The 24842-nt window shown below is 50.8% G+C and overlaps 1 protein-coding gene across 1 annotated transcript in view; it reads left to right on the top strand.

Annotated features, from left to right (window-relative positions):
* Positions 1–9844: 9844 nt before the first annotated feature.
* The window catches only part of ANGPTL4 (angiopoietin like 4), a 32527-nt gene continuing 17529 nt past the window's right edge, over positions 9845–24842 (top strand). Inside the window, exons 1-3 of the mRNA XM_083421715.1 lie at positions 9845–10637; positions 14504–14614; positions 20033–20168. Coding sequence (XP_083277841.1) covers positions 10146–10637; positions 14504–14614; positions 20033–20168 — 739 coding nt within the window. The 5' untranslated portion in view covers positions 9845–10145. The remainder of the gene's footprint in view (positions 10638–14503; positions 14615–20032; positions 20169–24842) is intronic.

The following is a 24842-nucleotide window of genomic DNA, read 5'->3' as shown; positions in this document are numbered from 1 at the left end:
GGTCCATGAATAATCATAGTTTAGAGTTCCCGGGCCCTAAGGAAGTCAGACTATCCTCCACCAGGGCCAGGGCCTTCTCAGTGATGGCTCCCACCTGGTGGAATGCTCTGTCCCATGAGACCAGGGCCCTGCAGGATTTAACTTCCTTCCGCAGGGCCTGTAAGACAGAGCTATTTCACCTGGTTTCAATTTGAACTTAGCCTGATCTTTTATTCCCCTTCCTTCCTTCCCTCCCCCTCCCCTTTTTATGAAGATTACCCGCTCTGGGATCCCACAGCTAATTCTCCCCTGGTCTCCTCGCTGGCCCAAATAGGACTAATTTAGCCAGCTAGCCCTGGTGATCATCTAATGTTTATTGGATGGATTTCCCCCCTAAATTGATTTTTAATTCTGAATTTATTGTTATCCCTATTTTATACTGTATTTTACGCTGTTTTTTGTTGCATCAATTAAGTGTTTTAAATTTGTTGTTAGCCGCCCTGAGCCCGGTTATCTGAACCAAGAAGGGCAGGGTATAAATAATAATAATAATAATAATAATAATTATTACATTATTATTATTATTACATGCACAGCAATGGAAGCAAGAAATCGTTCCCACAAAAGCAGAATGGATACATAAGATAATGGCCTATGCAGACGTGGTGAAATTAACAGCAAAATTGAGAGCGTGTTTCACAGGACAATGGATGCCTTTTTCGGACTGTTTGAAGAAATATTATAGTATTATGAGAGCTCGTGAGCAGGATTTGAGCTACGAGCAACAGAAGCAATTAGATCGCAATATCGCGGCTATGATTGGATAGAGGGGGTGCAGCTGAAAAAAAGAAACCACAAAGGTAAAAGGTAAAGGACCCCTGGACGGTTAAGTCCAGTCAAAGGCGACTCAGGGGTTGCGGCGCTCATCTCGCTTTCAGGCCAAGGGAGCCGGCGTTTGTCCGCAGACAGCTTTCCGGGTCGTGTGGCCAGCAGGACTCAACCGCTTCTGGCGCAGTGGGACACCGTGATGGAAACCACAGCATACGGAAACGCCGTTTACCTTCCCGCCGGAGCGGTACCTATTTATCTACTTGCACTGGTGTGCTTTCGAACTGCTACGTGGGCAGGAGCTGGGACAGAACAACGGGAGCTCACCCCATCGCAGGGATTCGAACCGCCGACCTTCCGATCGGCAAGCCCAAGAGGCTCAGTGGTTTAGACCACAGCACCACCTTTACCTTTTGTCTTTGCATAGGTAAAGGTAAAGGTACCCCTGCCCGTTCGGGCCAGTCTTGACAGACTCTAGGGTTGTGCGCCCATCTCACTTAAGAGGCCGGGGGCCAGCGCTGTCCGGAGACACTTCCGGGTCACATGGCCAGTATGACAAGCTGCATCTGGTGAGCCAGCGCAGCACACGGAAAACTGTTTAACTTCCCACTGGTAAGTGGTCCCTATTTATCTACTTGCACCCAAAGGTGCTTTCGAACTGCTAGGTTGGCAGGCGCTGGGACCGAACGACGGGAGCGCACCCCGCCGCAGGGATTCGAACCACCGACCTTTCAATTGGCAAGTCCTAGGCGCTGAGGCTTTTACCCACAGCGCCACCCGCGTCCCTTTGCATACAGCCCTTTAAAGCAAAACAGCACATAAGTGAAATCCCTGCAAATCCAAGACAGATTCCAACTGGGACAAAAGGTTCAGAGGTCTTGTTGAAAGTTGCCAACCAATACCAGTCCTTCACATCACAAATAGAAATTTATTTCTAGATGTATTTTGGTTACCATTACTGCGGATGCCTGGCTCAGCTATCCTGCGCAGAGTAGCCAAGCCACCCACGTACCCAGCTAAGCTTCATTACCCAGGAGGACAATTAAAACATGCTGAGGCTCGTGGCTGTGAGCAGTTGCTATTAATTTGTTTTGCAGGGAACCTGGAAGAGAGAGTTTTGTCCCAGGAGAAAGGCTTCGGTTACGCTGAATGTTCAGTTCAGATGATCAATTTGTGTGCAATGTGGGGAGGTTGCTTTTTTTACCCTCCCTGACGCAACTGTGCATCCTATTACAGTGGTGCCTTGCAAGACGAAAAGCATCCGTTCCGTGAGTCTCTTCGTCTAGCGGTTTTTTCGTCTTGCGAAGCAAGCCCTTTAGCGGATTAGCGTGATTAGCGGTTTAGCGGCTATTAAAGGTTTAAGGGATTAGCGGATTAGCTGCTAAAAGGCTATTAGCAGTTTAGTGCCTTAGAAAAAGGGGGTGGGGAGCGGAAAAAACCCCCCAGGAATCGCAATACATTTTCGTCTTGCGAAGCAAGCCCATAGAGAAATTCGTCCTGTGAAGCACCTCCAAAACGGAAAACCCTTTCGTCTAGCGGGTTTTCCATCTTGCGAGGCATTCGTCTTGCGGGGCACCACTGTATAAGATCTTTCCTCCTTTCACAGATAAAAATTAAGGTTTCCTGATCCTAAAAATGGTAACTGCATTTGGCTTTCCGGTAGCTCCAGATTTCCTGGGTTCAGCCACACCTGGCAGTAAAAGGGCCCATATACAATGATGCCTCGGGTTAAGTACTTAATTTGTTCCGGAGGTCCGTTCTTAACCTGAAACTGTTCTTAACCTGAAGCACCACTTTAGCTAATGGGGCCTCCTGCTGCCGCCGCCCCACCGGAGCACGATTTCTGTTCTCATCCTGAAGCAAAGTTCTTAACCTGAAGCACTATTTCTGGGTTAGTGGAGTCTGTAACCTGAAGTGTATGTAACCCGAGGTACCACTGTAGAGACAACAAACTTTTTAAAATAAAAGAATGGAAACGGTTTATTGAATTTTTACAGATAGATTGTAAACAGATGAAAAACATTGACAGGAGTATTGTAACCTGCAGTTTGCTAAGAGTATATATTTAAATTATGGGACGCGGGTGGCGCTGTGGGTAAAAACCTCAGCGCCTAGGGCTTGCTGATCGAAAGGTCGGCGGTTCGAATCCCCGCAGCGGGGTGTGCTCCCGTTGTTCGGTCCCAGCGCCTGCCAACCTAGCAGTTCGAAAGCACTCCCGGGTGCAAGTAGATAAATAGGGACCGCTTACCAGCGGGAAGGTAAACGGCGTTTCCGTGTGCTGCGCTGGCTCACCAGATGCAGCTTGTCATGCTGGCCACGTGACCCGGAAGTGTCTCCGGACAGCGCTGGCCCCTGGCCTCAGTGGCGTAGCGTGGGGGGTGCAGGGGGGGCTGGCCGCACCGGGCGCAACATCTGGGGGTTAGGGTTAGGGGGCGCAAATCCACAGGTTAGGGGGCGCAAATTACTTGCCTTGCCCCGGGTGCTGACAACCCACGCTACGCCACTGCCCGGCCTCTTGAGTGAGATGGGCGCACAACCCCAGAGTGGCCCATATGGGCAGGGGTACCTTTACCTTTACCTTATATATTTGAAGTAGATGAAAAACTGAGCAAATTAGGTTAATCTGGATATGTAAGGTAAAGGTAAAGGTACCCCTGCCCGTACGGGCCAGTCTTGACAGACTCTAGGGTTGTGCGCCCATCTCACTCAAAGAGGCCAAGGGCCAGCGCTGTCCGGAGACACTTCTGGGTCATGTGGCCAGCGTGACATCGCTGCTCTGGCGAGCCAGAGCCGCACACGAAAACGCCGTTTACCTTCCCACTAGTAAGCGGTCCCTATTTATCTACTTGCACTTTGACATGCTTTCGAACTGCTAGTTTGGCAGGAGCAGGGACCGAGCAACGGGAGCTCACCCCGCCGCGGGGATTCGAACCGCCGACCTTTTGATCGGCAAGCCCTAGGCGCTGAGGCTTTTACCCACAGCGCCACCCGCGTCCCTCAATCTGGATATGTAGAAGATATTAAAAATAAAGGTAAGGAATGTAAGGAACCAGGGACTGTCCCTGGAAAAGAGGGACACCGGAGGGTCTGCTCCCTGTCGCTTTTCCTACCTCGCAGGGTGGTTTTGAGGGTCAAAGCGGGCAAGGGAGGGAAACGGCGATTGCTGCCTGCTTCCCAGGTGAAATGAGCACGGCAGGAGGAGAACCGGGAAGGAAGCGAGGCCTTGTTCCTCTCCCTGAACGGCTCTCCCTTTGTTCTTGGCACTGCCTGGATGCCTTTGATGCAATCGGGGCTTTCGCACATCCTTTATTCCTCCCACACTCCCTCCTTCCTTCGGAGGTTACTGTGCGAAAGGTCGCCGGCAGCCGCAAGCAAAGGAAATCTGAGGTCTTGCCGGCAGGCGCTGGGAGTCGGGGGGTCTCCGAATATGAGCCCTCTCTTTCGGAGAGAGAGCCAGCCAGCCTGCGCTTGCAATTAGAACCACATGGGCCCTCCGGACGCTGCAAAGAACCGCAGCTCCCCGCCTGCGCTGCGAGAGACGGCGCAGTTAGGAACGCAGTGATCTGAAGTGCATGGAGGGCATTGGAGCGCTGGCCCACTGGGCTCCGTATCACTTGCCAGGGTTTCAGGGAGTGGTGTCTCACACCCGTGCCTGGAGACACAAGCAAAGGGATGGAATGGCTCAGAACCGTTCTTTGTGTGCCTCCTCACACAAAGGAGTCTTGGTTGACCACAAACTTGACATGAGCCAACAGTGTGATGCGGCAGCTAAAAAAGCCAATGCAATTCTGGGCTGCATCAATAGGAGTATAGCATCTAGATCAAGGGAAGTAATAGTGCCACTGTATTCTGCTCTGGTCAGACCTCACCTGGAGTACTGTGTCCAGTTCTGGGCACCACAGTTCAAGAAGGACACTGACAAACTGGAACGTGTCCAGAGGAGGGCAACCAAAATGGTCAAAGGCCTGGAAACGATGCCTTATGAGGAACGGCTAAGGGAGCTGGGCATGTTTAGCCTGGAGAAGAGGAGGTTAAGGGGTGATATGATAGCCATGTTCAAATATATAAAAGGATGTCACATAGAGGAGGGAGAAAGGTTGTTTTCTGCTGCTCCAGAGAAGCGGACACGGAGCAATGGATCCAAACTGCAAGAAAGAAGATTCCACCTAAACATTAGGAAGAACTTCCTGACAGTAAGAGCTGTTCGACAGTGGAATTTGCTGCCAGGGAGTGTGGTGGAGTCTCCTTCTTTGGAGGTCTTTAAGCAGAGGCTTGACAACCATATGTCAGGAGTGCTCTGATGGTGTTTCCTGCTTGGCAGGGGGTTGGGCTCGATGGCCCTTGTGGTCTCTTCCAACTCTGATTCTATGATCCTCCGCAAGAGGTCTGGAGTATGGCAATACGAGAACAGGGCCTTCTCTGCGGTGGCTCCCCATTTGCGGGACGCTCTCCCCAAAAGAGGCTCAATTGGCGCCTTCATTGCATATCTTTAGACACCAGGGGAAGCCAGACCTCTTTCCCTGGGCTTTTGGCTAATTCAACAGTCTGGCTTTTTAGACTGTGCCAAGACGCTCCCCTGTTTTCCAGGGACAGTCCCAGATTTACAGAAGCTGTTTAGAAACAACAACAAACCACTTCTTCTTTTTTTTAAAAAGCAGACTTATATGCAGTGGAGCTGCTGCAGCAAGTGAGTCATATGCACCCAGGGGTCAGCAAACTTTTTCAGCAGGGGGCCGGTCCACTGTCCCTCAGATCTGGTGGGGGGCCGGACTATATTTTGAAGGGAAAAGATATGAACGAATTCCTATGCCCCACAAATAACCCAGAGATGCATTTTAAATAAAAGCACACATTCCAGTCCAGTAAAAACACACTGATTCCCAGACCGTCCACGGGCCAGATTGAGAAGGTGATTGGGCTGGCTCTGGCCCCTGGGCCTTAGTTTGCCTACCCACCGACTACTCTGTCAGATTTGGTTTCTCTAAGTCAGGGGTCAGAAAGGTTTTACCTGCCTGGGCCAGTCAAGTCCCGCCAGTGGCGTAGCGTGGGTTGTCAGCACCCGGGACAAGGCAAGTAAATTGCGCCCCCTAACCCGGGGCAAGGCAAGTAATTTGCGCCCCCCCGCTGCACTGTCCCTCCCCCAGATAGTCCCTCGCTCTCTCTCCACACCGCACCGCACGCCTGGCACCCCCCCCCTCCACAGTGGGCGGCGACCCGGCGGCTCGGCTCGGATTCGCACAGCCAGCACTGCAGTGAGAGAGAGTGAGTGAGCCAGGTAGGGGCAGAGAGCTGCGAGTGCGAGCGCCCCCCCCCCCAGATGTTGTGCCCGGTGCGGCCGGCCCCCCCTGCACCCCCCACGCTACACCACTGAGTCCTGCAGAGATCTCTCCGTGGGCTGGATTGTGTGAATGTGTGATTGTGCGTGTGTGATTGGGCATGTGCAGAGTGATTTTGGGCATGTGCAGATGCGATGTTCGGCATCTGGGCACATGCAGACGCGTTTTTCGTCATCTGGGCATGCACAGACGTGATTTTTGGTGTCTGCGTGAACAGACGTGATTCCCACCGCCGCACTGCGCCGGTTTAGCGCAGTGCGCAGGGACTCACCAAGCGGATGGCTCGATTTGGGGGCGGCTCATAGGCAGGTTAAACTGCCCCCGTGACCCACAGGTTGCGGACCCCTGCTCTAAGTTTTTAAGAGCTTAGGAACCAGGTCAAAGGATGTCCCATCCCTTCCTGTGGCTTGCAGCAACTGGCAGTCTCATTCCACCCCCCATCTTAAATTTGGTTCCTCAAATCTCCACAAGAGTTTGTCAGCGTAACCACAGACACGAGGACCCAGTGATGCTAAGATGAAGGAAGCAGGGGAAAACCCAAGATGACCAAGCAGTCTTGGGGGCTGCTTTAATTGGAAAGGCTGTCCAGCAAGGTTTCTGGTGAGAAACTTCCCCTGGGTGCGGGGAAAAGAAGGGATTTGCTCATAGAATGTTTCCTGGCTTGCTTTTGCTTGAGACAAGTTGCACCAGAAAAGAAACCAGATGCAAATTTGTGGTTGTTTAGTCGTTTAGTCGTGTCCGACTCTTTGTGACCCCCTGGACCAGAGCATGCCAGGCACTCCTGTCTTCCACTGCCTCCCGCAGTTTGGTCAAACTCATGCTGGTAGCTTCGAGAACACTGTCCAGCCATCTCATCCTCTGTCGTCCCCTTCTCCTTGTGCCCTCCATCTTTCCCAACATCAGGGTCTTTTCCAGGGAGTCTTCTCTTCTCATGTGGTATTGGAGCCTCAGCTTCAGGATCTGTCCTTCCAGTGAGCACTCAGGGCTGATTTCCTTCAGAATGGAGAGGTTTGATCTTCTTGCAATCCATGGGACTCTCAAGAGTCTCCTCCAGCACCAGAATTCAAAAGCATCCATTCTTCGGCGATCAGCCTTTTTAATGGTCCAGCTCTCACTTCCATATATCACTACTGGGAAAACCATGGCTTTTACTAGTGGAATGTATAAATTTGAAAATACAAATAAAAAACTAGATGGGCCAAGGGTCTTATCCAGCGGGCTCTTTTTATTCCTAGCTCCAAAGGATGTCCTCTCTTAAGTTTTACAGGGAATGCATCAGCTACTTTCACCTGTGGCGTCACACTCAGGGCATTGTGGGTAACAAAAATGGCAGCTGCCTCCTGTAGCTAACCGTGGGTGACTGGAAACACACACACACACACACACACCCTGGAGAAACCAGCTCTGCATTTCTGTTCCTTACGCAGGCCAGGCCGGACGAAACCTTACAAACCCACAACATTGTTCTCTTCCTTGATGACGTGAACCGCTCCCCCCACTCCAACCCACCTCATTTGGTCACCGCAATCCATTCAAGTTTGTTCTGTCCTGAACTTTTACACACTGACTCCCTCTTCCCCCTGCAGCCCTGAAGGTCAAGTGTGGGAAGAGGAAGAGAACAGGACAGAACGAGGGAATCAAATTCTACCAGCAGATTGCACTGATGTTGTTGTTGTTTAGTCATTTAGTCGTGTCTGCCTCTTCGTGACCCCCTGGACCAGAGCACGCCAGGCACTCCTGTCTTCCACTGCCTCCCGCAGTTTAGTCAAACTCATGCTGGTAGCTTCGGGAACACTGTCCCGCCATCTCATCCTCTGTCGTCCCCTTCTCCTTGTGCCCTCCATCTTTCCCAACATCAGGGTCTTTTCCAGGGAGTCTTCTCTTCTCATGAGGTGGCCAAAGTCTTGGAGCCTCAGCTTCAGGATCTGTCCTTCCAGTGAGCACTCAGGGCTGATTTCCTTCAGAATGGAGAGGATTGATCTTCTTGCAGTCCATGGGACTCTCAAGAGTCTCCTCCAGCACCAGAATTCAGAAGCATCCATTCTTCGGCGATCAGCCTTCTTTATGGTCCATCTCTCCCTTCCATACATCTCTACTGGGAAAACCATAGCTTTAACTATACGGGCCTTTGTTGGCAAGGTGGTGTCTCTGCTTTTTAAGATGCTGTCTAGGTTTGTCATTGCTTCTCTCCCAAGAAGCAGGCGTCTTTTAATTTCGTGGCTGCTGTCACCATCTGCAGTGATCATGGAGCCCAAGAAAGTAATATCTCTCACTGCCTCCATTTCTTCCCCTTCTATTTGCCAGGAGGTGATTGCACCGGATAACCTGTCTCTAAAATCAGAACAGCCGTGTGCCACACTGCAGCTGGAAAAACTGCATCCAGGAGAGGCTGGGAAGTGCGGCTGTGGGATTGCTTTCATGGTTCAGGGATGCTTGCTAAGGACTGTGGCTGAGATCGGAGGGGGAGGTCTAGGTTTCTGGAGGTTTCTTTCCCTCTTCCTCCAGGTGAGTTATTATCAGTGTTAGAAACCCAGACATAAACAGTGGTACCTTGGTTCTCGAACTTAATCCGTTCCGGAAGACCGTTTGGCTTCCAACACGTTTGGTTCAAGGCTAAGTAACTCAGCGGCAGAGCAAATAGTTTGTGTAGAAAAGACAGGGTCCGCCCAAGACATTATTCCACTTGAGGCAAAATGGAAGGTGGTACCGTAACATGGGAGCCAACTCAAATCATGGAATCGTAAGAGCTGAAAGGGGTCCTGAGGATCATCTAGACCAGTGGCGTAGCGTGGGGGGTGCAGGGGGGGCGGCCGCACCGGGCGCAACATCGGGGGGGGGGGGGCGCTCGCACTTGCAGCTCTCTGCCCCTACCTGGCTCACGGGTTAGGGGGCGCAAATTACTTGCCTTGCCCCAGGTGCTGACAACCCACACTACGCCACTGATCTAGACCAACCCCCTGCAATGCAGCTGCCCCATACGGGAATGGAACCTGCAACCTTGGCGTTATCAGCCCCACGCTCTAACCAGATGGTGTAAGAGGCCATGGTCCCTTCACCCTCCCCCCAATAAAATATTTGAGGGGGGTTGTAGCTGACTCCCCAAAATTGATAGATATTGCCATTCAAATGGGTGTGTGTGCGTTGCCTTGTCATCCATTTTGCCGGTTGCAGCTTACTTCCCCCCCGCCCCATTTTATTCAAGTTGGCACCCTTGGTTCTAGAATGCCTTGGCATCTGTGCCGGATTAAACCCTGTGGAGGCAGTGGCGTAGCGTGGCGGGTGCGGGGGGGTGGGGGCCGGCCGCACCGGGCGCAACATCTGGGGGTTAGGGTTAGGGGGCGCAAATCCACGGGTTAGGGGGCGCAAATTACTTGCCTTGCCCCGGGTGCTGACAACCCACGCTACGCCACTGTGTGGAGGTCCCTAGGCAGTCGGAATCTCAAGGGCCCCCCTTGCAATTTATCTCCAAATACGTTTCGGATTTTACCAACCCACAATTTTAACAAACCGATTTCAAGATCAAATCAGTATTATGTTGATACGTTGTCTCCGGGCCCCTCGAAGAAGCGCGCTCTGCCTGTTTGGTAAACCGGCGCTGCTACGCGTGGGTCGCCGCAACCGAAAGAAACACAAAATCCTCTCCGCGACGCGGAAAGATAGTTCTGTCCGTTCTTCGGAAAAACAAACTTGCCCAACGTGACAAGTTAGCAGCCATGCGATAACAACGGCTCTGGGAAGCTGCCAGCGCTTCCGGGCTCCACCCTGCGCTCCCGTCTCCCAGGATCCGTCCTTCTGCGAAAGAAAGGAGGAGCGCCGGGACTGGAGGGCGGAGGGGTGGGGGCGCGCAAGGCGAAGCTGCCGAGGCCATGTGCGCGCGGGCGGCGGGGCGGCGTCTATAAAAGGGGGCGCGTCCGGCGCGGCCTCTCCAAACCGTGCGCTCTTGGCGAGGTGGCGACTGTTGCGCGCTGCGCTCTGAGACCAAGTTCATTGTCTGCTGGGGCGATGCGTTCGTGGGCGCTGCTGGTGTTGAGCGCGGCGGCGGGGCTGGCGGCCGCCGCTCCTCCTCCTCCTCCTGCCGGTTCTTCCAGCAAGGAGCGCGCCTTCAAGGCAGCCTCTTGGGACGAGGTGAACGTCTTGGCGCACGGGCTCCTGCAGCTGGGCCACGGCTTGCGGGAGCACGTCGAGCGCACCCGCGGGCAGCTGCGCGAGATGGGCGGCCGCCTGAGCGCGCACAACGCCTCGCTCGGCAGCCTCGAGCGCTCCGCCGACGAGCAGCGGCAGCATCTGGGGCGAGCGCAGCGCCTCCTCGACGGGCGCCTAGACGACCTCTCCAGCCGGCTCGGCGCGCTGGCCGGCGACCTGGCGGCGCACGAGGAGGCGGTGCGGGAGCGCTTGGGGCGGCTCGACGGGCAGCTGCTGCGCCAGGTGGGCGCCGAGAACGCCAGCGGCAGCCCTCGAGGGAGCGGACAAGCGGCGGAGCTGGGCGCCCTGCAGGTGAGTCCCGGGGTGCTTCCCCGGAGGGAAAGGGAGCGGAGGGAAGAGGCATTCTGAATCCGAAAGGGGCTGGAGCAAAAGCGCTCTGCACACGCTCAGAGGTGCCCTTTACCCGGGAGCTATAGAGATAAAAGCCCTTACCTGTTCACAGTCCTTTTCTTCTGGAAAAGAAGGTGCTGAAACTCACCCATGAAGTTCTTGCAGTAACCGCCACACTTTTAACCAGGGCTTTTCTTCTAAATTAAAAGATTCCTTTGAGTACCCCCAGTAAAAAAACACTGTTCAAAAAGTTACCTGGCGTCGCCCCCCTGAAGGATGGAGGTAGCTGCCCTCTAGGAAATGGAGATTGAGTGGGGAGGAGAGGTAAACCCGGCTTTTGGTCTTGGCTTTCAAATTTTATGAGCTTTATCTAGCCTCCAGTGCTTCCTTGACACCTTTCGGGTACAGTACGAATCGATTGTTGAGACTTTTTCAAAGGGCTGTGAAATGTAAACCGTTTGATTAATAAAATGAATGGGTCATGCAGGGAGAGAACTGGGGTGCCCCATAAATTGGCATAAGTGCCTCTTTGCACAACAGTTTTGTTGGGCGGCTGTGTGGGCACCAGATGGAGGGCACCAGGTTAGCAAAGCTTGAGATAGGACAGTATTTCCTTAGGGCAGAGGTTTTCAACCTTTCTGAGTCCGTGGCTCCCTTGGCCAACTGCTTTCTTTCTGTGGCACCCCTGTGGGGCTCAGGAGCCCAGTTATGTGCCCCCCCTTGCCTGCAGAGCTGGCAGCTTCTCACCCTTTTTCGGACACCCTCCTAAGTTGTGATGTGTTCCTTCAGCCTCCTCTCCCTTCTCCTTGGGAGTCCTCTGGTCAGCCGCTGCTGCCTCCCTGGTCTCTGAGCTGTCCCCCCTGCCCCAAAGAGAGGTTCTTCCTCACACTGCCCCACAGGGGCCTAGGAAGCACCCCCTGGCCTGCCCCGGAGGCACCATCCGCCTGCGGAGCTTGTAGCCAGGGCTGCTGCAACACACAGCTGTGCAAGCCTTGGGGAGGCAGAGACATGAGAAGGCATCAGAGGAGGGAAGGAAAGAGGGTTGGGGGCCGGTGTTGCCCACAGCACCCTAGACCATCATTTAAGGCACCCCAGGGTGTTATGACACACTGGCTGAAAGCTACCGCTTTAGGGAACTGGCAAGAGGTTGGGGAGCTGAGAGTCTGTTGCGAAAGAAGGGTGCTATCTATCCCCTGGGTTTTCTCTTCCTTAAGAAAGTTTCCCGTTCATAATGATTTTTACCTATGCTGGGTTTTCTCTATTAGCATCATTTGGATTAGTATTGCTTATTAATTAATCAATCAGTGCGTTAGTGAGTGCACAATAGATCTCTCTTCCCAGCAGCATGCAGTATAAAGCTTGATCGAGGAAGAACAAAAACTTGACAGAGGGAGACAGAGAAAAGTATATGCAATCGTCAGAGAGACCCGGGAACCTTAAGATCTTAATATGTGGCTAAGGGGAGACAAAGGGCCGCGGGTGGCGCTGTGGGTTAAACCACAGAGCCTAGGACTTGCCGATCAGAAGGTCGGCGGTTCGAATCCCCGCAATGACGGGGTGAGCTCCCGTCGCTCGGTCCCTGCTCCTGCCAACCTAGCAGTTTGAAAGCATGCAGTGCAAGTAGATAAATAGGTACCGCTCCGGCGGGAAGGTAAACGGCATTTCCATGCGCTGCTCTGGTTCGCCAGAAGCGGCTTAGTACTGCTGGCCACATGACCCGGAAGCTGTACGCCGGCTCCCTCGGCCAATAAAGCGAGATGAGCGCCGCAACCCCAGAGTCGGCCACGACTGGACCTAATGGTCAGGGGTCCCTTTACCTTTAAGGGGAGACAGTGGAGAAAGAGGAGGGAAACTGAGGCATGGGTAAGCCTGGGAGGAATATGCCGTTGTTGCTCACACATCCTTAGGCTCCACACCACTAACTTGTAAAACACGTAGTAATTTACTTGTTATCCAAGGAATATGAGTCTACATCCCTTATTAAGTTGCTCCGTTTGCAATTGCAACAAAGAAAATCCGAGTGTGGCTCGCAAGCCAAACGCTGGCCGTTTGCAAAGGTGGTTTATTAAGTTGAGCAAGCTAAGAGTAACCACAGGAGGTTCCAAGGTTTATTTCAATGCTGGTTGCCTTTCAAACAGTGTGTGCGTGCATCTGCCCATGCTTTTGTTCACAATGCCCTATTCATAGAATCATAGAGTTGGAAGAGACCACAAGGGCCATCGAGTCCAACCCCCTGCCAAGCAGGAAACACCATCAGAGCACTCCTGGCATATGGTTGTCAAGCCTCTGCTTAAAGACCTCCAAAGAAGGAGACTCCACCACACTCCTTGGCAGCAAATTCCACTGTCAAACCGCTCTTACTGTCAGGAAGTTCTTCCTAATGTTTAGGTGGAATCTTCTTTCTTGTAGTTTGGATCCATTGCTCTGTGTCCGCTTCTCTGGAGCAGCACAAAACAACCTTTCTCCCTCCTCTATGTGACATCCTTTTAGATATTTGAACATGGCTATCATATCACCCCTTAACCTCCTCTTCTCCAGGCTAAACATGCCTAGCTCCCTTAGCCGTTCCTCATAAGGCATCGTTTCCAGGCCTTTGACCATTTTGGTTGCCCTCCTCTGGACACGTTCCAGTTTGTCAGTGTCCTTCTTGAACTGTGGTGCCCAGAACTGGACACAGTACTCCAGGTGAGGTCTGACCAGAGCAGAATACAGTGGCACTATTACCCTATTGATATGAGCACGAATTCCCAGAGAAACCGGGTGCTCCCCGTTGTTCTGCAAACAAAGCCAAAAGTGACATTTCAAGTGTGGAGCCTTAATTTGCTTGGGGGGGGGGAGGGAGGCTTCAGAGCTTTCATTGATTCCAGGCACTTCTGCGAGACAAGCTCTCCGCCAGCGATTGCGAGTGACCCGCTTTGCAAGGTTGTTGCGAGAGCGAAGCAGCTGCCGATTTCGAAACTGCCGTGTGTGTCAAACGCAGAGGTGTGGGACATTCCTGGGCTTCCACTGTCATCCTTGACCATTGACCATGTTGACTGAGGCTGATAGGAGTTGGATAACTTCTGCAGGGCAGTGCTAGAAAGTCACATGTGTATATATCTAGATATATCTATCTTAAACCTGGGTTGTGGTCGCCACAACGTATGTCTAGGAGCCATTCTCGCCCCCCTCCATGGAGTTTAATACAGTGGTACCTCTGTTTACGTACTTAATTCATTCCGAAGGTCCGTTCTTAACCTGAAACTGTTCTCAACCTGAAGCACCACTTTAGCTAATGGGTTTCTTTACCTTTACGTAAACCACTTTGAGGGTTTTTTCTTTAAAATATAAAAGTATAGAAATGAAGTTAACAACAGCAACAACAACAATACAGTGGTACCTCGGGTTACATACGCTTCAGGTTACAGACTCCGCTAACCCAGAAATAGTACCTCGGGTTAAGAACTTTGCTTCAGGATAAGAACAGAAATCGTGCTTCGGCGGCAGCGGGAGGCCCCATTGGCTAAAGTGGTGCTTCAGGTTAAGAACAGTTCCAGGTTAAGAACGGACCTCCGGAACGAATTAAGTTCTTAACCCGAGGTACCACTGTACTGTATTTATCTACCTGCTTAATTTACAGAGCTGCCCCATAGATGGACTCTGCCCCATATTGAGTCTGCAGGCCCCCCCCCCCGATCCAGCTTATTTAAAGCCATGAACAGGCAATGAGGGGGTCATTCTTAACGCTAGATTGTTCATTTTCCTATTCCCTTCTCGGCCTCTGAATGGACAGCGCCTGGCGGCTAGGGCCGATCTGCTGAATGTGTACCTTTGTTTCCAAATTTCAGAATTTGATGAGTCGCCAGAACCTGAAGATTGAGGAGCTGTTTCATAAGATTAAGCAACAGCAGTACAGAATGGACAAACAGAACCTGCAGATCAAAAGTCTCCAGAGCAAGGTATGACCTACAGTTTGGAATTCTGTTTCAGAGACACACTTTGCACATGCCTAAAAGCACTTTCCTGCAGACTGAATTCATTTTTTGGGAGGGGAGGGGGGGGGAATATAAACCGCTCTTTATCTCCACAGATAATTCTGCTGGATTCCACAACAGAATGTATGTATATTTTTAAATGAACATTATAGCATGTTGTTGTTGTTGTTTAGTCGTGTCCGCCTCTTCGTGACCCCCTGGACCAGAGCACGCCAGGCATTCCTGTCTTCCACTGCCTCCCGCAGTATGGTCAGACTCATGTTTGTAGCTTCGAGAACACTGTCCCACCATCTCGTCCTCTGCCGTCCCCTTCTCCTTGTGCCCGCCATCTTTCCCAACATCAGGGTCTTTTCCAGGGAGTCTTCTCTTCTCATGAGGAGGCCAAAGTCTTGGAGCCTCAGCTTCAGGATCTGTCCTTCCAGTGAGCACTCAGAGCTGATTTCCTTCAGAATGGAGAGGTTTGATCTTCTTGCAGTCCGTGGGACTCTCAAGAGTCTCCTCCAGCACCAGAATTCAAAAGCATCCATTCTTCGGCGATCAGCCTTCTTTATGGCCCAGCTCTCACTTCCATACATCACTACTGGGAAAACCAGAGCTTTAACTATACGGACCTTTGTTGGCAAGGTGATGTCTCTGCTTTTTAAGATGCTGTCTAGGTTTGTCATCGCTTTTCTCCCAAGAAGCATGCGTCTTTTAATTTCGTGGCTGCTGTCACCATCTGCAGTGATCATAGAGCCCAAGAAAGTAAAATCTCTCACTGCTATAATCTCTCATTATAGCATAATGAGGAATGATAAATTTAAGAGGAATAAAGTAATGCAACCAGCTAATCTAAAATCTAAAATATCTGGGCAAATAAACAAAAGCTTTTAAAACTCGCAGTCCAGAAAAGTGCATTGTCAGACGTACCTGAGAGACGCACTTTTCTAATGCTTAAAAGTACTCTTAAGTGCTGTGATAATGGCAGTATCAAATATGGGAAAGGTTTAGGATAAAAGGATGGTTCTTGATACCAACATAAGGTAAAGGTCCCCCTGCCCGTACGGGCCAGTCTTGACAGACTCTAGGGTTGTGCGCCCATCTCACTCTATAGGCTGGGGGCCAGCGCTGTCCAGAGACACTTCCAGGTCACGTGGCCAGCGTGACATCGCTGCTCTGGCGAGCCAGAGCCGCACACAGAAACGCCGTTTACCTTCCCGCTAGTAAGCGGTCCCTATTTATCTACTTGCACCCGGGAGTGCTTTCGAACTGCTAGGTTGGCAGGCGCTGGGACCGCACCCCGCCGCGGGGATTCGAACCACCAACCTTTCGATCGGCAAGCCCTAGGTGCTGAGGCTTTTACCCACAGCGCCACCCGCATCCCTGATACCAACATAATTCAGACTAATCTGCTAAACTGCTTCTTCCCAGTTAGTCTAGGATCATCCATGTAGTGATTATAGATACTACTGCTAATAATTTTATTATTTTTGCCCCAGCCACTCTGGGCAGCTTCCAACAAACAAAAAAGCACAATAAAGCATGAAACATTAAAAACTTCCCTATACAGGGTTGGCTTCAGATGTCCTCTAAAGGTTGTATAGTTACTTATCTCCTTGACATCTGATGGAAGGGTGTTCCACAGGGCGGGGACCACTACTGAGAAGGCCCTCTGCCTGGTTCCCTCTTCTTGCAGTGAGGGAGCTGCCAGAAGGCCCTTGGAGCTGGACCCTGGTGTCCGGGGTAGAGATGCTCCTTCAGATATACTGGACTGAGGCTGTTTAGGGCTTTAAAGGTCAGCACCAACACTTTGAATGGCACTTGGAAACATACTGGGAACCAGTGTAGTTCCTTTAGGACTGGTGTTATATGGTCTCTGCGGCTGCTCCCAGTCCCCAGTCTGGCAGCCGCATTCTGGATTAGTTGCAGTTTCCAGGTCACCTTCAAAGGTAGCCCCACGGAGAGCGCATTGCAGTAGTTCAAGCGGGAGATAACTAGAGCATGCACCACTCTGGTGAGACAGTCTGAGGGCAGGGAGGGTCTCATCCTGCATACCAGATGGAGCTGGTAGACAGCCGCCCAGGACACAGAATTGACCTGCGCCTCCATGGACAGCGGTGAGTCCAAAATGACTCCCAGGCTGCGCACCTGGTCCTTCAGGGGCACAGTGACCCCATTCAGGACCAGGGAGGCCCCCACATCTGGTAGGTGGATTGCATAGGAAGCAATGTGTAGGTCTGTTCAAACTGGTTATGCTGGGCCACGCACAAAAAAGTGTCTAATGGGTGAGAGTATTTCTTAGTTGTTGCTCTTTCAATTGTGTTGCACAAGGCTTCTCTTAGGTTGGACGCAGTTCAAGAAAAACACGTGTGAGATGGTTTATTTATTTGAAGCATAGAGGATCTGTTCCTGTGTGATGGAAAAGCTCTGCCACGGGGTCCCCAAATCAGAAAAGCTTTCCTCCAGTAGTTTATGTCAGGCATAAATGTAAAGGGACCCCTGACCATTAGGTCCAGTCGTGGCTGACTCTGGGGTTGCGGCGCTCATCTCGCTTTACTGGCCGAGGGAGCTGGCGTACAGCTTCCGGGTCATGTGGCCAGCAGGACTAAGCCGCATATTCCTCCCAGGCTTACCCGTGCCTCAGTTTCCCTCCTCTTTCTCCACTGTCTCCCCTTAAAGGTAAAGGGACCCCTGACCATTAGGTCCAGTCGTGACCGACTCTGGGGTTGCGGCGCTCATCTCGCTTTACTGGCCGAGGGAGCCAGCGTACAGCTTCCGGGCCATGTGGCCAGCAGGACTAAGCCGCTTCTGGCGAACCAGAGCAGCACACGGAAATGCCGTTTACCTTCCCGCCGGAGCAGTACCTATTTATCTACTTGGACTGGTGTGCTTTCGAACTGCTAGGTTGGCAGGAGCAGGGACCAAGCAACGGGAGCCCACCCCGTCGTGGGGATTCGAACCGCCGACCTTCTGATCGGCAAGTCTGATCGGTTTAACCCACAGCGCCACCCGCTCTCAGGTATAGGCAAACTAAAACCTAAATCCAGGCCTCAACCTGAAGGAAAGAAAGTTCATTGCAACTCTGTTTCTGAAGCTGCAAGATCTATGCAAAGGGACATGGGAATTGTAGAGGGAAAGTTTCCACCCTCTGTCCCCAACCACATGTCAAGGCACGAGACTGGGCCCTTTTCTCAACACAGAATTGTCTTTGGGGTGTTAATCCCATACAAATTGGACCCTTGCATAAACAACTTACAAACCTGATCTGCAAGATGTTTTGTTCTTCGGCAGCTGCAAAACACAGCTCAGTTACGTAAGTGTTCCTGATGGTTTTCCAGGAGAGCTGGCAAGTGCAAGTCTAGTCCTGGAGAGGCCAGACTCCATATTGGGGTAGCTGCGGGTTCGAATCCTACTTCGGTCTCTTTCGCACAGATCCAGCTACCTTGGTGCAACCGGTGTAGAAAATGCTTTGATGTTTTTAGCAGTGTCTGGCCAGGGCTGTATTTAGATTTGATGAGGACCTAAGCTACTGAAGGTAATGGGGCCCTTTCTATGTCCAGCTGTCATTAATTTGTTGTTGCCAAAGGACAGCTGGACATAGAAAGGGCACTGTTTTTTTGTGTTGAATATACCGTATTTTTTGTTCTATAAGACTCACTTTTTCCCTCCTAAAAAGTAAGGGGAAATGTGTGTGCATCTTATGGAGCGAATGCAGGCTGCGCAGCTATCCCAGAAGCCAGAACAGCAAGAGGGATTGCTGCTTTCATTGCGCAGCGATCCCTCTTGCTGTTTTGGCTTCTGAGATTCAGAATATTTTTGTTCTTGTTTTCCTCCTCCAAAAACTAGGTGCGTCTTGTGGTCTGGTGCGTCTTATAGAGCGAAAAATACGGTATGCTATATGGTCATTTATGGACCTAATAGGTAGCTCAAGCCATTTGCACATGTTGTCATGCGACCAGTCCATGCAGAATGTAAAGGTAAAGGGACCCCTGACCATTAGGTCCAGTCGTGGACGACTCTGGGGTTGCGGCGCTCATCTCGCTTTACTGGCTGAGGGAGCCGGCGTACAGCTTCCGGGTCATGTGGCCAGCATGACTAAGCCGCTTCTGGCGAACCAGAGCAGCGCACGGAAACGCCGTTGACCCATTTATCTACTTGCACTTTGATGTGCTTTCGAACTGCTAGGTTGGCAGGAGCTGGGAGCAATGGCAGCTCACCCCGTCGCCAGGATTCGAACCGCCGACCTTCTGATCGGCAAGTCCTAGGCTCTGTGGTTTAACCCACAGCGCCACCCGCATCCCATGCAGAATGTAGGCACCCTGTATATAGAAATGAGCAAACCGGTGATATTTTAGGGAGCAGGCGGGGCCCATGACTTACATCATAGGAGCCTACAGAACACAAAACACTGTTGCTGTATGTAGGTTTTATCTTATTTGTTTTTTATTTTATATTTTGGAAATGTACATCCATTTATATTTTTGGGGGGCCCCCAAGAGAGTGGGGCCCTAAGCTGTAGCTTGTTTATCGTGTACATAAATCTGGCACTGTGTGTGGCAGATAACTTTCCAGTTCCATTTCCGAAAGCTCCCTTGATATAAGGACGCAGTTTCTATCTCCCTGCTTCTTTCTTTCTTTCTTTCTTTCTTTCTTTCTTTCTTTCTTTCTTTCTTTCTTTCTTTCTTTCTTATTTATGCTTTTCAAACTCACACATTTCATTAGTTTTACAATCAATTTAACATTTCCAAATCTGGTGTCCTCCCCCCTCTTTCTGCGGTTCCTTAAATTTATTTTTTTATACCTTCTGCATATCCACGTTCATTTAACTTTCTCATTTATTTATCTGCTCTAAATCTCTTATAAAACTGCAGGTTATTCCATTAATCCTGCTTATGTTCTTATCTGTTTACAATTGATCTGTAAATATTCAACGAACCCATTTCCATTCTTTTATTAAAAAGTTTGTTATCTTCTTACTTCTGGTAAGTTTCGCCGTTTCTGCATATTTCATAAGTTTTTGTATGCGTTCTTCCTTTGCTGGGCCTTCTGGTTTTGGGGAAAGTAACATTCTTGCCACTGTAGTAGCAAACATGAATAAATTTATATATTTATATATAAATTAATTTTATAATGAATGATTTTAGAGTGTTGTTTGTACTGTACTTTTGTACTGTTTTATTGTTGTTAGCCGCCCTGAGCCCGGCTTCGGCTGGGGCGGGCGGGATATAAATAAAATTTATTATTATTATTATTATTATTATTATTATTAACAATTTAGGTTGTTCTGTCCCCATAATTTCCCAAAGAAAAGGCTTCTTCACTTTCCACTTGCATTCTGGAAGGTAAATTATATTCACCTCTCATTCTCTCTTTTCTCTCCTCCTACTCTCTCCCAACCCACAGGTCAACATGCTGATTCCTTTGCACGTCCGAGAGAACGAAACGCAGGGGCCGAAATGGAAGGCCAGCGTCCAGCGAAGTGTGGATCGATTGGGCAACCACAGCCAAAGTCCCCAGCCAAAGTCCTTGGCAATGACCAGTGAGTCCCACACCTTGCCTCACACATAGCTGATGGCGGGGGGTGGGGGTGGGGCAGAATCCCTTTACTTAAATATTTGCTTAGAAGCGGAATCTTCGGAGGCAGCGGGGGCTGCTGCTGCCGCAGCTCAGTTCTGCTGCTCCCGAGTAGACTCAATGAAAATGATTGAACATGGGAAAATGCCTCGTGCGAAGTTTCTCTAGCGCAGCGTTGTCTAAACCAGTGTTTCTCAAACGTGGGTCTCCAGCTGTTTTTGGGACTACAACTCCCATCATTCCCGGCTCACAGGACCAGTGGTCAGGCGTCTTACCCCCCTTTAAATCCATATCAACGAAAAGAAAAGAACTCACACTGAAACTCACCTACAGGTGGTACCCAACACCAAGAAAACTAGCGCTAATACACCCAGGAACCTCACCAAAATGCTGGAGAGGGTGCACCTCCACATGAACATACCTCCACATGTGGTGGGAGTGCCCCCAAATCCAACTATTCTGGACAACAGCCACACGAGAAATATGTAAAATAACTAAGCAAGTAATAGACATCACCCCAGAATTGGCCCTACTAAATATCTTCCAAGACAACGATGCCCATTTACACCACAAAGAACTCATAACCCACCTACTTTCAGAAACACCATAACCAGACACTGGAGAGACCTGTCAGGAGTAAGCATGGACCAATGGTACCAAATAGTATGGGAAACAGCCCTACTAGAAAAATTAACCAATAAACTGAAACTGACACGGGGACAAACAGAAGAAGACGCCTTCACCCCGGTATGGCTCCCCTTTATCACATACACAGCCCAACAGGACAATGACAATAATCCACCAACAGCATACAAATCAATATGACTAACCTGATCCAAAACACCCACCCACCTCACTCACACACGAAAACAATGATCACCACAGCCAATCACAAGCAAACAATCACACCCTAGGCCAACCCCAACCTCTCTCACCACCAAAGAAACACAAATGAACAGCACTAGCAAATGATGTGCCATAGCCCTGAACCAGACTGTAGCCCATTGTCTTGTCTCAGCAGCTGAGGAATTCAGCCATCTGGAGACGTGAATGTGTGGTGTCTTGCAAGTTAAAACGTGGCCCTGCGGATCTGGAGGCAAAGCTCTTTAAAGATCTCAAATCAGACTCTTTTTTCCAACCAAGACGTAGAAAACTTATACCAAGTCAGAATATTGTTATTAAGCACAAGCAAAAGTTCTTTCATTCCCCTTGGCTGTGTGGGGACATTTACAGTAGTGCTTTTCGAAGTGGAACAAATCTCTGCAGCGCCTCTTTGCAAATACCGTATTTTTATGTGTATAAGACTAGGTCCCACCCCCCAAAGAATAATGTCAAAAATTAGCGGGCGTCTTATACACGGATGCATCTTCCCCTGTTTTCTTAAATCTGAGTCCCCCCAAAATTGCGGGCGTCTTGTATATGGGGGCCATTTATAGATGGAAAAATGTGGTACATCTTGAGCAGCAATTCTGAAGTGGCTTTTAGGTTCTGTGGAAATTGGATAACACCACTGTAGCTTAATTAATACCAGCCTTCTGAAAGCGTTGTGCTATACACATTACAGAAACTTGCTCCAAGCTGTCTCGGGGGCGGTCACGACGTAAAATCGCAAGATAAAAACACGAAATGCATGAATCCAAATAAAAACAAGAGTAACCCAATATCCTCCCGTCTTCATACACATTTTAAAAGGGCGTTGGGTGTCAGCCTGGTTATCGAGGAACCTTTTTGCCTGGTGCCTAATGGTGTATAATGAAGGCGCCAGGCAAACTTCCCTGGGGAGAGCTTTCCACAAACTGGGGGCCACTGCAGAAAAGGCCCTGTTTTTGAGTTGCCTCCCTCTGGACCTCTCACAGAGGGGGCACACGAAGGAGGGCCTCAGATGATGAACGCAGAGTCCGGGTAGGTTCATCTACGGTTGGTGCAACATCTGTAAGGATACAGGCCTTTCCCATCCCCCCTTTTAAGCAGATGTTGGATGGCCATGTGTCCTGGATACTTTAGGTTGGTGGTTCAAGCCCACCCAGGGATAGCTGTGGGCAGGATTCCTGTTGGAAGAGATAGATACCGTATATTTCGCTCTATAAGACGCACCAGACCACAAGACGCACCTAGTTTTTGGAGGAGGAAAACAAGAAAAAAATAATTCTGAATCTCAGAAGTCAGAACAACAAGAGGGATCGCTGTGCAGTGAAAGCAGCAATCCCTCTTGCTGTTCTGGCTTCTGGGATAGCTGCGCAGTCTGCATTCGCTCCATAAGACGCACACACATTTCCCCTTACTTTTTAGGAGGGGAAAAGTGAGTCTTATAGAGCAAAAAATACGGTAATTTATTACGGTTGGAGACCAGCTTGTAAAACACACTTGGGGTTACAGTCACAGAAGGAAAACAAACAATTAAAACAACGTACAACAATAAATTTAAAATTTATAAATGCAGTGAGCGTATAGACACTCAAAACTTTAAGATAAATTACGGCAGAGAGATGACCCAAAGTCACCCATAGAACTGAATTTGGGGAATTTCTTAACGAACTAGTTTGGGTCGGGGGATGGTCTGCGCCTACACAGAATCTGGCGACCATCCGGGTCGTCTTATGATCTTTGCCTAATGGGAAAAGGTCGAATTTTGCTTTTCCGGGAGGTCAGTGAGCCTCAGTGGTCTCGCTACGTGCCTCTTCATAATAGGGCCATCTAAAGAACAAGTGCTCTAGGCTTCCCCAATGAACAGGCGCAAAGTCTCTGAGCATAGGGGACTTTTTAAAAGGCTCCTTCCAGGACCAGCGAGGGAAGAGCCGAGCTTCTGGTGAGTGTAAAAGCCCTTCTTGCGTTTTTAGATACGAGAAAGAAGAGATATGCTGCCGGTGCAGCTATATCTCTCCAATTTTATAGTTGGGGCAAGGGTGGGTTGGAATGGATGAGCTTCAGGGGCCCTTACAGCCCCCCTGCTCTGAAGAAGAAATGCCTCTTTTCAATAGAACTTCGCCCCCGTCTTTCGCACGCAGTGGGGAAAACAGAGATGGCACTGGGATATTACTGGGCTCCCAGTTCCCATCAGCCCCAAGCCATTGGAGTCCCAGCCTTTCTCGACCTGTGGGTCCCCAGATGTTGTTGGACTACAACTCCCATCAGCTAGCAAGGCCCGAGCTCTGGGACGATGGGACTTGTAGTCCAACAACATCTGGGGACCCACAGGTTGAGAACCACTGCGTTGGACAGTGGGGCTTTTGTAGCCCCAGACATTGGAGGCTATGCCAGCCGTTCCCTGTTCCGACGTGCCTCTCTCTGCTTCGACACGGCACTCTACGTGGGTCGCGGCTGTGCTGGAGCCATCGCGACACCCGCTATGGGGAATTTGAGCTGGGAGATTCGAGCCGGCCTCGTTCGGCTCCCTGTCTCGTTCGGCTCGGCCTGTCTCTCGCTCGCTCGCTCGCTCTGGCTCTCAGCCAAGTGTGTGAGAGGTGAAATCTTTGCAAGACATTCCCAGGAGCGACGAGGTTAATTGAGGAAGAAAGAGAGACGGGGAGAGAGAGAGACCGGGGCAGGAAGTGGGGGGGGGGAGAGAATATCGTGGCGCACACTTGGGCTGGCATCCCTCCAACTAGGGGAAAGGCATCGCTCCCCCTGCGGTGCTGGGATTCCAAAATAATTTGGCTGCACCAGGGCGGTGGAAACCTCTGAGGCTGAGCAAGGCTGGGCTTGCCGCTGCTGGAGCAGTTCTGCAGGGAGTTGCCTCCAAGAGTCTAGGGGGCTGTGCTGCCACAGCAGTGGCGTAGCGTGGGGGGGGTGCAGGGGGGGCCGGCCGCACCGGGCACAACATCTGGGGGGGGCGCGCTCGCACTCGCAGCTCTCTGCCCCTGGCTCACTCACTCTCTCTCACTGCAGTGCTGGCTGTGCGAATCCGATCCGAGCCGCCGGGTCGCCGCCCACTGTGGAGGGGAGGGTGCCAGGCGTGCGGTGCGGTGCGGAGAGAGAGCGAGGGACTATCTGGAGGAGATACAGTGCAGCAGGGGGCGCAAATTACTTGCCTTGCCCCGGGTTAGGGGGCGCAAATTACTTGCCTTGCCCCGGGTGCTGGCAACACACGCTACGCCACTGTGCCACAGTCCAGTGTCCCCAGACTTAATCTCCCATTTCCATCTTCTGCTAGGAACAGAGGGAGCTGCCTTAGCCAGGGTCCGAGCACTGGTTCATCCAGCTCAGAGGATCAGCCCCATAGTCAATTGTTACCGGAAACGTTCAGGGGCGCCCATTCCACAGAAAGCAAGTCCTTCGCCCTTCAAAATTAGGAAGCATTCCCTGAGAAAAATAGAGGACGCAGAACAATCCCCAGGACACCTTGGCTCTCCCGAAAGACTCCAAATCAGGGGTCAGCAAACTTTTTCAGCAGGGGGCCGGTCCACTGTCCCTCAGACCTTGTGGGGCGCAGGACTATATTTTGAAGGAAAAAATCAACGGATTCCTATGCCCCACAAATAACCCAGGTGCATTTTAAATAAAACCACACATTCTACTCAGGTAAAAACACGCTGATTCCTGAACCATCCGTGGGCTGGATTTAGAAGGCGATTGGGCCAGATCCGGCCCCCGGGCCTTAGTTTGCCTACCCATCCTCTAAATAGTTCCTCTACTGTAAAAG

Source organism: Podarcis tiliguerta (assembly GCF_965153285.1).
Source record: "Podarcis tiliguerta genome assembly, chromosome: 18".
NCBI lineage: Eukaryota > Metazoa > Chordata > Lepidosauria > Squamata > Lacertidae > Podarcis > Podarcis tiliguerta.
This window is presented reverse-complemented; position numbering and strand designations above follow the sequence as displayed.